Genomic DNA, 14,228 nt, shown 5'->3' with positions numbered 1-14,228 from the left:
ATCAACCCCAGACCTTTTAACTACTTCATTGATTACAGGTTAACGAGGGAGACGCCTTCAGAGTTAATTGCAGCCCTTAGAGTCCCTTGTCCAATTACTTTTGGTCCTTGAAAAAGAGGAGGCTATGCATTACAGAGCTATGATTCCTAAACCCTTTCCTCCGATTTGGATGTGAAAACTATAATTGTATTTCTGAACATGTTTTTGTAAACAGCTAAAATAACAAAACTTGTGTCACTGTCCAAATATTTCTGGACCTAACTGTATATACACACACACACATCTAGCTAGATAGATCTATCTATAGAGAGATCTCTCTATAATCGATATATCTATTTCTAAAAAAAAAAGGAGGATTTTCTCACCCTCTCCAGATCCAGCGCCAAGTCTCACGATCTGGTTACTCCACGACAGCGGACAAGGAGAAGCCGCTAGGATCCCGGCTGCCTAAATAGTGTCCGGCGCGGTTTATTCCGCAGCGTTTCAGAGTCATACCCAGCTGAGATCTTATACCAGTGTCTATACATACTACCCGTGGTGAGAGCAGCATGTATCATGTTATCAGCGCCACTTTAATAACAATTATTAATATTTTTTCCTTCATATAGCACTATTAATTCCGCAGCGTTTTACATACATTGGCATCACTGTCCCCATTGGGGCTCACAATCTAGAGTCCCTATCTGTAGGTGTTTGGAGTGTGGGAGGAAACTGGAGTACTTGGAGAGAAGATACCCTTTAAAGGGTTAATATATCCCATCCCTGAGAAGGGCCATGGACACTGGTGTTAATGTTGTGACAGCCTGTTTTAAGGTCACAAAACAGCCAAAAGTTACCCAAATGCTGGCTTTAGTCCCAAGTTGGAAAGTCCCTTCAGTATGGAGGCCATACAAACAATAAACCACCCAGACATTCAGTAATCAGTACACACAGGGTTAATACTATTAGATCTGATTATACATCTATGGCCACAAATGGGCCCGGACCGTCCTTCAATATAAACTCCGCATTTCCTGTTTATCTCATGAAAAATCAGAATCACGTTTCACCATATGATGGTAAATGCAATAACAAGTGTCACATCTCAGCGAAACCACAAAATATACACACAGCGGCTGAAAGAAGCACTGAACACGTCACCAAGTGTCTAACTATATTTCCAAAGCTGCTACTGACATGAATTTCTCACCAGATGTCAGTAATAACCCATTCAACCCACACAGGTGTAGAGAGGAAAAACACAAAAACCAGATGTCTATGAATTAACTAACGTGTAATAATGAGAAATTGATTGCTTTCTCACTGAGAGCAATCAATTTTTCAACTGGCTAACCCGGTACCAAAACCTTTTTCTTTGAACTAATAATGAGAAATGACACAGGGGAAAAAAGTATTGAACATACGAAGAAAGACGTGTAAAAGAACATGAAAAGGCATGATACCAGCTGATATCAGTAATTGGAAAGCAATCCTGCCAGTGAAAAATAATAGCTGGTTCAAATGATAGCCTATAGAAAAGTTGTCTCATTGCCAAGGTGCTGCACAAGAAACACCTCATGATTGGTAAAACCAGTGAGCTGTCTCAAGACCTTCGGAACCTTATTGTTATAAAATATACTGAAGGCATTGGTTAATGAAGAATTTGTAAACTGGTGAAGGTTCCAGTGAGTACCGTAATCCGGAACATCATTCACCATAAATGAAAATCCTGCTGGTTGGTTCCCTTTTAACGTTTGTCAACATTTAGACAAGACATTTTGAAGCTTCATCACCAAAGGCTTTTTGCATGAAGTATTAGATACATATCAGCCAGCGTGTTTAATACTTTTTCTGTTTCATTTTTCATCACTGCACATACCTCAATGTATGGACATCTATGGTTCGATTTCTTTGCCTGTGTAGATAGGATGGTAAGAAATTCATGTCAATAGCGCCTTTAGAAATGTATGCTGGCAGAGGTGGCACAGGCTCTTAGTACTCTTGTTTTGCTGCACTGATGCATCATGGCAATTTTTGACAGTGGGATCAAATGTAGGGTGAAATCTGAATCTCAAGATGGAAGCTAAAGAAAGCAAAGAAAAGGCCGAACGGTCGACGTGTACGCACCCTGTGCAACAGAAGTGCAGGGTGTGATAGAAAATTATAGGGAATCTTCCACCAGGTTTTTGTTTCCCCATCTGAGAGCAGCATAATGTAGAGACAGACCTTGATTCCAGTGATGTGTCACTTACTAACCTGTTTGCTGACATTTTCATAATATCAATGTTTTGCCTGCTGTAGATCTATGTTACACAGCACTCATGAACATGCTGGACTACCTGCAGCATGCCAAGTAGTCCTGTAATGATAATCTACTGCTGATTAAACAGTGATTTTATCAAAACTACACTAGGCATCTCAGTAAGTGACACATTGCTGGAATCAGGGTCTCTGGCCCTACATTATGCTGCTCTCAAATTAGGTGGCAAAATCCTGTTGACAGATTCCCTTTAAGTCAGGGGTGCGGGGATGGAGAATTATTGGGGGAGGGGTTGTTTTTATTACCCTTTCCCAAAATTGGAACGTCCAATGTTGTGTTCCTGTGTATAATGCAGGCTCAGGAGTGGAGTCTTCATCATACCCTCCGGCTTCTTCATAGTTCAGACCCTACCAATCTGTGATATCTGATTGATCCTACCGATAGGTAATCATTATGGACAAGTTGCAGCAGCCAAAAAAACAATTAGCTTGGTGAATCCGAATCTCTACAATTCCATTTTTTCTCCAATATACTATCAATTCCATTGCTTCTAAGATCTCTGCTTGCTGTCACTGAATAAAAACTTGTCAGTAATATCTGTCCTGGTGATGGTGGACAGAGGGCATTATATGTAGCCTGTAATGAGCCGGCCTGTACATTACGGGGCAGACTTTTTTATATTCCCTGGGAGTAAATAATGCACAGTCTAATTAAAATGACTGCAAACAGACACCTTGCAAATTGCCAGAACTGGCTGCGGAGGAAAAACAACAACTTATTGTACAGAGACCGGCTCTATATGCGGGTATGAAACGCCCTGGAGTTACCTCTCGGGTCACACGGAGGTGTCGTTCTGCTATAAATCACCGGCCGGTGACACATTGTGTAAGGCTGCACTCACCGGATTATTCTCATTACAGCCAAAACAAGGTGATCAAATATCCGTGTGAGAAGGAAGGTGCAGCCGCTCTCAGGAATATTTACCAAGCCTCATGTGATAACCCCAGCATCAGCTTATCGGCTTCTGGAGAAGCGAGAAAACAAGTTTCCACGCACGGGTCATGCAGGCGGAAAAAGAAAGACTGCCGGGCCCAGAAGCAACAGCGCAGAAGAGGAAAAAACTGAAGAAAATATTGTATTTAGCAGCAAAAATGTAACAGAGTAATGTCTAAATTGTCTCTCTATGGAGGAAGGAGACGAACTCTAGCGCCACCTATTGGAAGTAGCAATCCTAAAAGTCACAAGTGGCTCTTTAGGCCCTTTTTCACACATCTTTTTTTTTTGCCATCAGTCACAATCCATCGAATTTTGAAGAAAAAAAACGGATCTAGCGACTGATGCCACAGGATCCGTTTTTTTTCTCATTGACTTGTATTAGCGACGGATGGCCTCACGTTTCATCCATCGTTCGACGGATCCGTCGGACGGAGACGACGTCCATAGTAACGTTTTTGTGTACATTGAAAAAAAAAAAGAAAACAACTGATACGTCGCCGTCCGGTAGAATAGAAACCTATGGGCGTAAGATCCGTCATCATCCGGCAAATGACGGAATCCATTTTTTTTTAACTGAGCCTGCTCCAAGTATTATTTAGCCCCCAGCTAGTCGTATCCGTCGAGAAAACGGATTGTGACTGATGGTAAAAAAAAACTGATGTGTGAAAGGGAACTTAGGCTAGTTTCACACTACGTCTTTTTAACATCCGCTGAAAACGTTTTTTTTAGCGGAAGTACGGATCCTGCTTTTACAGCAAATAACGTATGCAAACGCATATGTTATTTTGCAGGATCCTGCACTGGATATTTAGGGGCGGGCATTGGAGTCATGTGATCGGGAGTGAGGGGAACTAGACTGGGAGCCGGCTTCTGACAGCTGCAGACGCTGGTAACCAAGGTAAACATCGGCCTTGGATACCCGATATTTATGTTGGTTACGAGTGTCTGCAGCTGCTAGGAGCAGGGCTGCCTGCACACGTAACCAACGTAAACATCGGGTAACTAAGAGAAGTGGTTACGCGATATTTACCTTGGTTACGAGTGTCCGCAGCTTTCAGGCAGGGGAGAGAGAGACAGGAGAGGAAGGGGGAAAGACATAGATAGAGAGAGAGGGGGTGAGGGAGGGAGTAGAGAGATAGACAGATCACTGGAGACTGGTTCTGGGCATGCTCAGTACTTTCTGGGCATGCTCAGTACAAAAGCAGGATCCTGTTACAACGCAACTGAACGCATTCTGCTAGGCAGGATCCAGCACTCATTGAAATGCATTGCAGCTCGCGGCGCAATGTGAAGGATCCTGTGAGATGCGTTATTTTGACAAAGCAAAAAAACGCTACATGTTGCGTTTTTGAAACATGTCAAAATAACGCAAAAGGACGGATCCTGCGTCTAACGGACGCAAACGCATGCAAACGCAGGTGGACGCGAGTCCATTGAAAATGCATTGCAGTGAAAACGGATTTGCACAGGATCCGTACTTCCGTTAAAAAAACGTTTTTAACGGATGTTAAAAAGACGTAGTGTGAAACCAGCCTAACGCATCTGTTATTTTGCAGGATCCTGTCACTGGATGTTTAGGGGCGGGCATTGGAGTCATGTGATCGGGAGTGAGGGGAACTAAACGTGCCAGACTGGGAGCCGGCTTCTGACAGCTGCAGACGCTCGTAACCAAGGTAAACATCGGGCTTGGATACCCGATATTTATCTTGGTTACGAGTGTCTGCAGCTGCTAGGAGCAGGGCTGCCTGCACACGTAACCAACGTAAACATCGGGTAACTAAGAAGTGGTTACCCGATATTTACCTTGGTTACGAGTGTCCGCAGCTCTCAGGTGGGAGAGAGAGGGAGGAGAGGAAGGGGGAAAGACAGAGATAGAGAGGGTGAGGGAGGGAGGAGGAGAGACAGATCACGCGAGACTGGTTCTGGGCATGCTCAGTACTTTCTGGGCATGCTCAGTACAAAAGCAGGATCCTGTTACAACGCAACTCAACGCATTCTGCTAGGCAGGATCCAGCGCTCATTGAAATGCATTGCAGCTCGCGGCGCAATGTGAAGGATCCTGTGAGATGCGTTATTTTGACAAAGGTAAAAAACGCTACAAGTAGCGTTTTTGAAACATGTTAAAATAACGCAAAAGTACGGATCCTGTGTCTAACGCACGCAAACGCAGGTGGACGCGAGTCCATTGCAAATGCATTGAAGTGAAAACGCATTTGCACTGGATCCGTTTTTCCGCTAAAAAAACGTTATGGACGGATGTTAAATAAACGTAGTGTGAAACCAGCCTTAACGAGCCTTTCCATACGACTTAGGATTTATACCAGATCAGAACCCAAACAAAAAGAATTTGTAGACACGGTGTTTCAGGGTGATTGCCCCTCATCAGTGGCAAGTATGGGATCTGGTCAGCATTTGAAACAAGGTATAAAAGCAAACAAAACACCACATACATACATACATACATGCATCTATTTATGTATGTATGTATACATACATACATACATATATATGATCTATCTATATCTGGAAGGGGCAAATACATTCAGTAGATGGGGTTTGGTTGTAAGTTAACAGGTATTAAAGGTCAGATGGAAGTGTGAGAGAGAACGATCAGCTGATCGTTCACAATAGCCGGCCACCGGCTTTTGAGAGCGATCAGCTAGCCGGCCGCCGGGCGATCAGCTGATCGTTCGGCCGCCGAGAGCATGTGCAGCGAAATAAAAAGGATTCCAGTGCTCAAAAAACGCTACATGCTGCGTTCCATCCGCCGCCATGACTGACCGTCAGGCGGCAGATGTAATGCAAGGGCATCAGTCACAATCCGCCGCTCATACAAGTCTATGGGAACAACGGAATCCACCAAACTGATTGCGTTGTTTATCAGAGCGGCAGATTGTGACTGATCATAAACAATGGAAATGTGGACCTAGCCTAAGGGGTACTTCACACACAGCGAGATCGCTACAGAGATCGCTGCTGAGTCACGGTTTTTGTGACCTCATTAGCGATCTCGCTGTGTGTGACACTGAGCAGCGATCTGGCCCCTGCTGTGAGATCGCTGCTAGTTACACACAGTGCTGGTTCGTTTTTTTATTGTTGCTCTCCCGCTGATAAGCACACATCGCTGTGTGTGACAGCGAGAGAGCAACAATCCTGAATGTGCAGGGAGCAGGAGCCGGCGTCTGACAGCCTGCGGTAAGCTGTAACCAGGGTAAACATCGGGTAACCAAGGTGGTTACCCGATATTTACCTTCGTTACCAGCGTCCGCCGCTCTCACGCTGCCAGTGCCGGCTCCTGCTCTCTGCACACGTAGCCGGATTACACATCGGGTAAATAAGCAAAGGTTTGCTTATTAACCCGATGTGTACTGTGGCTACGAGTGCAGGGATCCAGCGCTAAGCGGTGTGCGTTGGTAACCAAGGTAAACATCGGGTAATCATACCCGATGTTTACCGTGGTTACCAGTGTCCGCAGCTTCCAGACGCCGGCTCCCTGCAAGCGCAGTGTCGCTTGCACGTCGCTGCTGGCTGGGGGCTGGTCACTGGTCGCTGGTGAGATCTGCCTGTTTGACAGCTCACCAGCGACCATGTAGCGACGCAGCAGCGATTCTGACCAGGTCAGATCGCTGGTGGGATCGCTGCTGCGTCGCTAAAGTGTGACGGTACCCTAACCATGGAGACACATCGGTCTGGATAGGAGCTTTGTACAAAACTAAACAGATACGCAACTATAAGAAAATTTTACACTCCTTACAGATTGACGCTAGGACAGGGGAAGACAAAAATCATTGAAGCCCATTTTATTAGAGGGTTATGCCCAATGCAAGGCCTCACCCCATACAATCGTCTTGCCCATGACAACACTAAGAACACCTATCCTGCGGACGATTAAGGGGGCTCCACCTGTTCCAGGAGAGAGTGTTTTTTTCTATATGCAGTATATATGATAGTTGATAAGAGGTATCGAAAGCATCTAAAAAGATGGATGATCAAATAATATCTAAATAATGTCATCATCATACAAAAGAAAAAAACAAAAACTCGTGGAAGTACCCAAAAACATAGGAGCTTTTCCCCTCCGGTCACTGACTTGCACAAGACATGAGCAGAGATTAACGACTTTCCTTATTCACACATTTCCTGTTACTTAATGAAGACGATTCCAAACTTTTCACGACACCACCCCTTCCCCCCCCCCCAAAATACACCATAAATGAAACCGCTGCTGCTTCTGGAGGGCTGCGACTTGACACTTATAATAACATCCAGGAGATAGGAGTACAAATAAGGCCCAACCAGGTAATCACGAGGACAGACAAGTCACTGCTCCCGGCAAGTCTGTACATTTCCCATGAAATAATATTTTTTAAGCAACTTCACTTTGACCGTTCCAATACTGCCGATCCTCTGTTATTCCTCCTGGAAACGTGTCAACACTGACCACTGGTTGCTACTTGCCGGGGGGGAGAGACGTTATCCAATCAAACTGCAGGGACAAGTGGGATTGTAACACCCAATTTTTAAATTAATCAAATTTCCAGGTGGAATAGCAAGAATGACAATACAAGTATTTACTTAGACAGAAGAGTCATGCATTTCACATACACCGTGGCTGCAGAACCCAGGGCTGTGGAGTCGGAGTCGTGGAGTCGGAGCTCATTTTGGTGGAGTCGGAGTCAGTATAAAATGCACCGACTCCGACTCCTAAAATATATAATAAATTGGGGACAGGAGTGCAATGCAGAATGTGCTGAATATTTTACTAAATAATAACATTTAGTATAATGCTTATATTTAAGTGAAAAATTTATTGTAGTACAATGTGAACATCAGACATTTAATTGTTTTTATGATACAATAATCAAGATATTTGGATAGAACATAAAATATATTTATTAGAATACAACTTTAGAACACAAAAAACTAATAAATATGTAAATATATATATATATATATATATATATACACACACACACACAGTGTATATACACACACAAGATATATATGTAATCTACTGTATATTACATAGTGTATTACATATTTACAATTTATTACAGTTTTTTGTATTCTAAAGTAGTATTCCAATAAATATATTTTATGTTCTATCCAAATATCTTGATTATTGTATCATAAAAATTATTAAATGTCTGATGTTCACATACACATTCATGTACTACAATAAATTTTTCACCTAACTATAAGCAATATATGTAGGAGTCGGAGTCGGTGCAAGAGAATTTGAGGAGTCAGAGTCGGAGTCGAAGGTTTGGCTTACCAACTCCACAGCCCTGGCAGAACCTCCAAGTATCAGGCAGGTAGGAATATGTGGCATCACTGGGTTGCACGAGTCACAATAACATTGGGGCTACAAGACGACCTTAAATGCACAAAAGCCCCCCCCCCCCCCCCAACCGCAAAAGGCATCCCTGCACCCCCTGCAACATCGCTGCACTTTGACAACTAGGGTCACAAAACCTTTGGCCCTCCCCACTCTGAGAATACCAGTCCCCAGCTGTCGGGCTTTATCTTGGCTGGGTATTAAATTAAGTAAAAAAAAAGCAGCATGCAGTTCGGCTTATTTTGAAACACAGCCAAGATAAGAGCATAGCTGGAGGCTGCAGCCTGTGGCCGTAGGCTTTATCGGTGCTGGTATCATAATATGGGGGAACCCTACCCCAGTTTTATTTGTTTTTACTGTACAGGTACAGTCACACTTGCATATGACTTCGACAAGTGCAGTGAGAAAATCTCGCATTGCACTCGGCCCCATGTAAGACAATGCTGCAGTTCCCATGTGTAAGTTTTTTCCTCAGCCCTAAATCGGACTGAGGAAACAATGGTAGTATGCCACGATTGACTGCGAGTCTCCTATCACTTGCACCCATACAAGTCTACGGGTGTAAGAGAAACATCGGACTGCACTCAGATGACATCCAAGTGCAATGTGATCTACGCACAAGCTGACAAAGGAGATGGGGATTAATCTCTTCCTATCTTCCTCAGCTGTGCTCCGATCGCAGGATCGGATCACAGTCAAATGACACTCTGACCACGCTCGCAGTAGCCTGAGCCGAGGGTCATTAGTATATTGCATCGGATGCCATATGCCGATGTGACCTTAGCTTACGTTATAGACAAGCATAGCACCTATGAATGGAAGCAGTCAGCTGCCACTCAGTGTGGGGGCGTGTCTAACTGCAACCAATCACAGGCACCGGTGTGCGGGAAAAGCAGTGCATATTCAATGAAGGTTAATTACCTGCTCAGGAAGTGAATGTGTGACCTGGAAGCAGCGTACCGCCCTGACAGATCTTCGGGAAGTAGATTATGTGCACTGCTATCTCCTTATCCATTCTACTAACATTTTTAATCTCTGGTTTCTGATCCCCATAGACTTATATGGGTATCTGATACCGGATTGGAACCGGGTTTAAAAAAAAAACAAAAAAAAAAAAACATGATAACAGGGACCCGCCAATCCCGGTCATCTCCGAATCCGCCCATCTCTGATCATGAGAAAGTTACCAAAAATTTAGTAACATTTCTTTTTGTTAAATTTTTACCCACAATACCCTGCAGCTCCAGCCGCAATGTCCAAGATAGGAAACCCCCCTGTAAGACGCACATCCTCTTCTATAGTGAGGAAACTTACTATAGGTTCTCTCCCGGAAGTGGGGGGGGGGGGGGGCACAACTTCCCTTTACTTTGAACGTTCAGGCCCTGTCTTGTCTTATCCTGCGGCTCTGGTAATAAATGTAAAAACTGAAATTCCTCGAGGGTCCACAGAGATTACTAGAGATCTGCAATGATCCACATCCACAGAAATCCTCACTGACTTATCAACTGTGTGGCACGTGACTGCAGAGAACGCTCCACGACTGTCAGGACGGGCTGTCACCTCGCAGGAAACTGACCCCCTTGTGACGCCCAATGAGGACAATGGATAAGAACGAAAGTCCAGAAAATCTAAGGTCCACAGTAACCAATCAGATCAAAGATTTCATTCTTTTACGATCGATTTAAGAATATTAGCAACAATATAAGGAGAAAAGAGGCAATTCCATAGATCAGTGGTCTCCGACCTTCCCTACTGCGAGAGACCCATTCAGCGCCTCACAATACACCAAGAACCGGGTATAAAGAGAGACAAAAAACAAATTGTGTCCTTGTGCCTCCTCCCTTACTGGCAGTATACCTACCTCCAGCAGGGCTCATGCCCCCCCCATTCAGTACTCCTGCATGGAGCACACGTCTCTTGCTGGCCATTATCACCCCCGTCTGCTGCTCCCCAGATTTATGCCACCCAGTACATGAGCTTCCAGATCTGCTCTATGTGGGGCTGCTCACATATCTGACCATATGGAGACCTGCTCTTCATAGTAGTTTGCTAGTCCAGGTGCCAATTCACCAAGGTGGCAGACAACTGCGAGCCGCACAGTGCGGGCACGAGAGCAGCAGGATGGGGACTCCTGCTCTAGAGGATACAGTTATATCTTAGGCCCCCTTTACATGTATATGTTGCATCCCTTTTTTCATGGATACAACACACATACATTAGAACTTTTTTCCAGCAGCACTGATGACAAGTGCGAATAAAAGTGTGTGGCTGGCGTCATTGTAGTGTACAGCAGTGCAACATTCACATCCATGTGTTCTGTGTTTAACATTGCAGAGTAGAAGAGAAGCTCTAATTTCATTTCTTTTTTGTCCATCAGTGAAAGTCACTGATGACACTGGTGAGGTTTGTTTCCGTGCGTGTGTATGTATGAGGGAGGCCTTACAGTCACAACACTACATATATGAGTGCTCGGCCCTGCCCTGGCACCTCCCCCCCCCCCCCCCCAACCAGGGGGGGGGCTCACTACCCTGCCCAGACACCTCCCCCCCCCCCCCCACCAGGGGGGGCTCACTACCCTGCACAGACACCTCCCCCCCCCCACCAGGGGGGGCTCACTACCCTGCACAGACACCTCCCCCCCCCCACCAGGGGGGGCTCACTACCCTGCACAGACACCTCCCCCCCCCCCACCAGGGGGGGCTCACTACCCTGCACAGACACCTCCCCCCCCACCAGGGGGGGCTCACTACCCTGCACAGACACCTCCCTCCCCCCACCAGGGGGGGCTCACTACCCTGCACAGACACCTCCCTCCCCCCACCAGGGGGGGCTCACTACCCTGCACAGACACCTCCCTCCCCCCACCAGGGGGGGCTCACTACCCTGCACAGACACCTCCCTCCCCCCACCAGGGGGGGCTCACTACCCTGCACAGACACCTCCCTCCCCCCACCAGGGGGGGCTCACTACCCTGCACAGACACCTCCCCCCCCACCAGGGAGCCCCCACTACCCTGCACAGACACCTCCCCCCCACCAGGGAGCCCCCACTACCCTGCACAGACACCTCCCCCCCCCACCAGGGGGGGCTCACTACCCTGCACAGACACCTCCCCCCCCCCACCAGGGGGGGCTCACTACCCTGCACAGACACCTCCCCCCCCACCAGGGGGGGCTCACTACCCTGCACAGACACCTCCCCCCCCACCAGGGGGGGCTCACTACCCTGCACAGACACCTCCCTCCCCCCACCAGGGGGGCTCACTACCCTGCACAGACACCTCCCTCCCCCCACCAGGGGGGCTCACTACCCTGCACAGACACCTCCCTCCCCCCACCAGGGGGGGCTCACATCCCTGCACAGACACCCCCCCCCCCACCAGGGAGCCCCCACTACCCTGCACAGACACCCCCCCCCCCCACCAGGGAGCCCCCACTACCCTGCACAGACACCTCTCCCCCCCCCACCAGGGAGCCCCCACTACCCTGCACAGACACCTCTCCCCCCCCCACCAGGGAGCCCCCACTACCCTGCACAGACACCTCACCTCCCCCCCAGGGGGCTCTCCCCCCCCCGCCCTGTAACTCGCCCAAAACTTTCTGCCTCCTGCTCTGTAATTCCTACGCGTCCCGGGATGTGTCCTCACCGCTGCTCCGCTCCTCACCGGCTGCACCCGCACAGCTACATAGCGGCTGACAAGCGCAACATCCATAGCAAGGCGCAGAGCGAACAGCCGCCATGTGCCCCCGGCCAGCTCACCCCTCACTCACCATTATCGGCCGCCTCAGCCGTGTAATAAGCCGCCAGGAGCAGCAGCAGCGCCGCCCACACCCAGCCCCGGAAATCCACCGACAACTTCATCTTGTACCGGCAGCCGCGCAACCAGGGACACCACAAGCAGGAACAGAAGTGCGCATCTACCAGCGCCCGCCGGGACAGCGCTGAGCACGGGGAAGGCGTGCCAACCGTGGAACGCAAACGTGAGGGCGTGGTACGTAGCGTTCCAAAGAAGACGCCATGTCGTCATCAATACTCTGTAGTAAATAACTCATTGGATTATATCAGTATTGTATTACAGTCTGTGTATAACGACTCAATATTGAAAAAGCGAATCTAGAAACTGCTGCTCATAGCAACCAATCACAGGACAGCTTTCACTTTTTACAAGCACTGTAGGAAATGAAAGTTGCTCTCTGATTGGTTGCTATAGGCAACAAACATTTGTTTTGTTTTGTGTAATAAAGTTTTCTCAACATGGCTGTTTTGGTGTAACAAAATATCGTAATCTCAGACTGCAGAAGCGATTTTCTTACGACTAGTTCTGGCCACCATTGCTAGTATATCTGTTTATTAAAAAAAATAATTTTAAGATTGAAGAACGAGTGGAGCGGAGCGTGGCCTGTGACTGTTTACCTGTAAAATACTGCTGTCAAGCTCTGACAGTGGCATTGAGGGCATGCCGCCAGGGTGTCGCCATTGAATGCGCCCATCAGCACCCTTGTGACATGATCGCGGGGCACCGACGGGTTACCATGCCGACTAGGGGTCCATGCCGGCCGGGGGTCTGCTCAAGAGCAGTAATGTGGTATGGCTGTGTATATATAGTACAAGCAATTAAATTATCATGGGTTCATGTCCACCACGGGGATTAACAAATATAGTGAGCAGTGGAAAATAAATTAAAATATATATAGATAGATATGTTCAAATAACACCTCGTTCTCCGCCGTTAAAAATAAATAAAATATACATACAGTGGGTACGGAAAGTATTCAGACCCCTTTAAATTTTTTACTCTTTGTTTCATTGCAGCCATTTGATAAATTCAAAAAAGTTCATTTTTTTCTCATTAATGTACACTCTGCACCCCATCTTGAGAGAAAACAAACAGAAATGTAAAATTTTTTGCAAATTTATTAAACAGGAAAAACTGAAATATCACATGGTCATAAGTATTCAGACCCTTTGCTCAGACACTCATATTTAAGTCACATGCTGTCCATTTCCTTGTGATCCTCCTTGAGATGGTTCTGCGCCTTCATTGGAGTCCAGCTGTGTGTAATTAAACTGATAGGTCTTGATTTGGAAAGGCACACACCTGTATATATAAAACCTCACAGTGGATGTCAGACCAAATTATTATTATTATGATTATTATTAATGAGAATCATGAGGTCAAAGGAACTGCCCAAGGAGCTCCGAGACAGAATCGTGGCAAGGCACAGATCTGGCCAAGGTTACACAATACTTTCTACAGTACTCAAGGTTCCTAAGAGCATAGTGGCCTCCATAATCCTTAAATGGAAGACGTTTGGGACCACCAAATCGCTTCCTAGACCTGGCCGTCCAGCCACACTGAGCAATTGTGGGAGAAAAGGCTTGGTGAGAGAGGTAAAGAAAAACCCCAAGATCACTGTGGCTGAGCTCCAGAGATGCAGCAGGGAGATGGGAGAAAGTTCCACAAAGTCAACTATCACTGCAGCCCTCCATCAATCAGGCCTTTCTGGGATAGAGGCCAAACGGAAGCCTCTCCTCAGTGGAAGACATATGAAAGACGCATACAGTTTGCAAAGAAAACACATGAAGGACTCCCAGACCATGAGAAATAAGATTCTCTGGTCTGATGAGACAAAGATAGAACTTTTTGGTGATAAT

General features: G+C 46.7%; 1 protein-coding gene across 1 annotated transcript in view; it reads right to left on the bottom strand.

Moving 5' to 3' along the window:
* Positions 1-12,534, bottom strand: part of TMEM123 (transmembrane protein 123) — a 46,957-nt gene extending 34,423 nt beyond the window's left edge. The window contains exon 1 of the mRNA XM_075337461.1: positions 12,344-12,534. Coding sequence (XP_075193576.1) covers positions 12,344-12,434 — 91 coding nt within the window. The 5' untranslated portion in view covers positions 12,435-12,534. The remainder of the gene's footprint in view (positions 1-12,343) is intronic.
* Between the last annotated feature and the right edge of the window lie 1,694 nt (positions 12,535-14,228).

This window comes from Anomaloglossus baeobatrachus, chromosome 2 (assembly GCF_048569485.1).
Source record: "Anomaloglossus baeobatrachus isolate aAnoBae1 chromosome 2, aAnoBae1.hap1, whole genome shotgun sequence".
In the NCBI taxonomy this organism is placed as follows: domain Eukaryota; kingdom Metazoa; phylum Chordata; class Amphibia; order Anura; family Aromobatidae; genus Anomaloglossus; species Anomaloglossus baeobatrachus.
The sequence above is the reverse complement of the archived record's forward strand: the minus strand, read 5'-3'. Positions and strand labels throughout refer to the sequence as shown.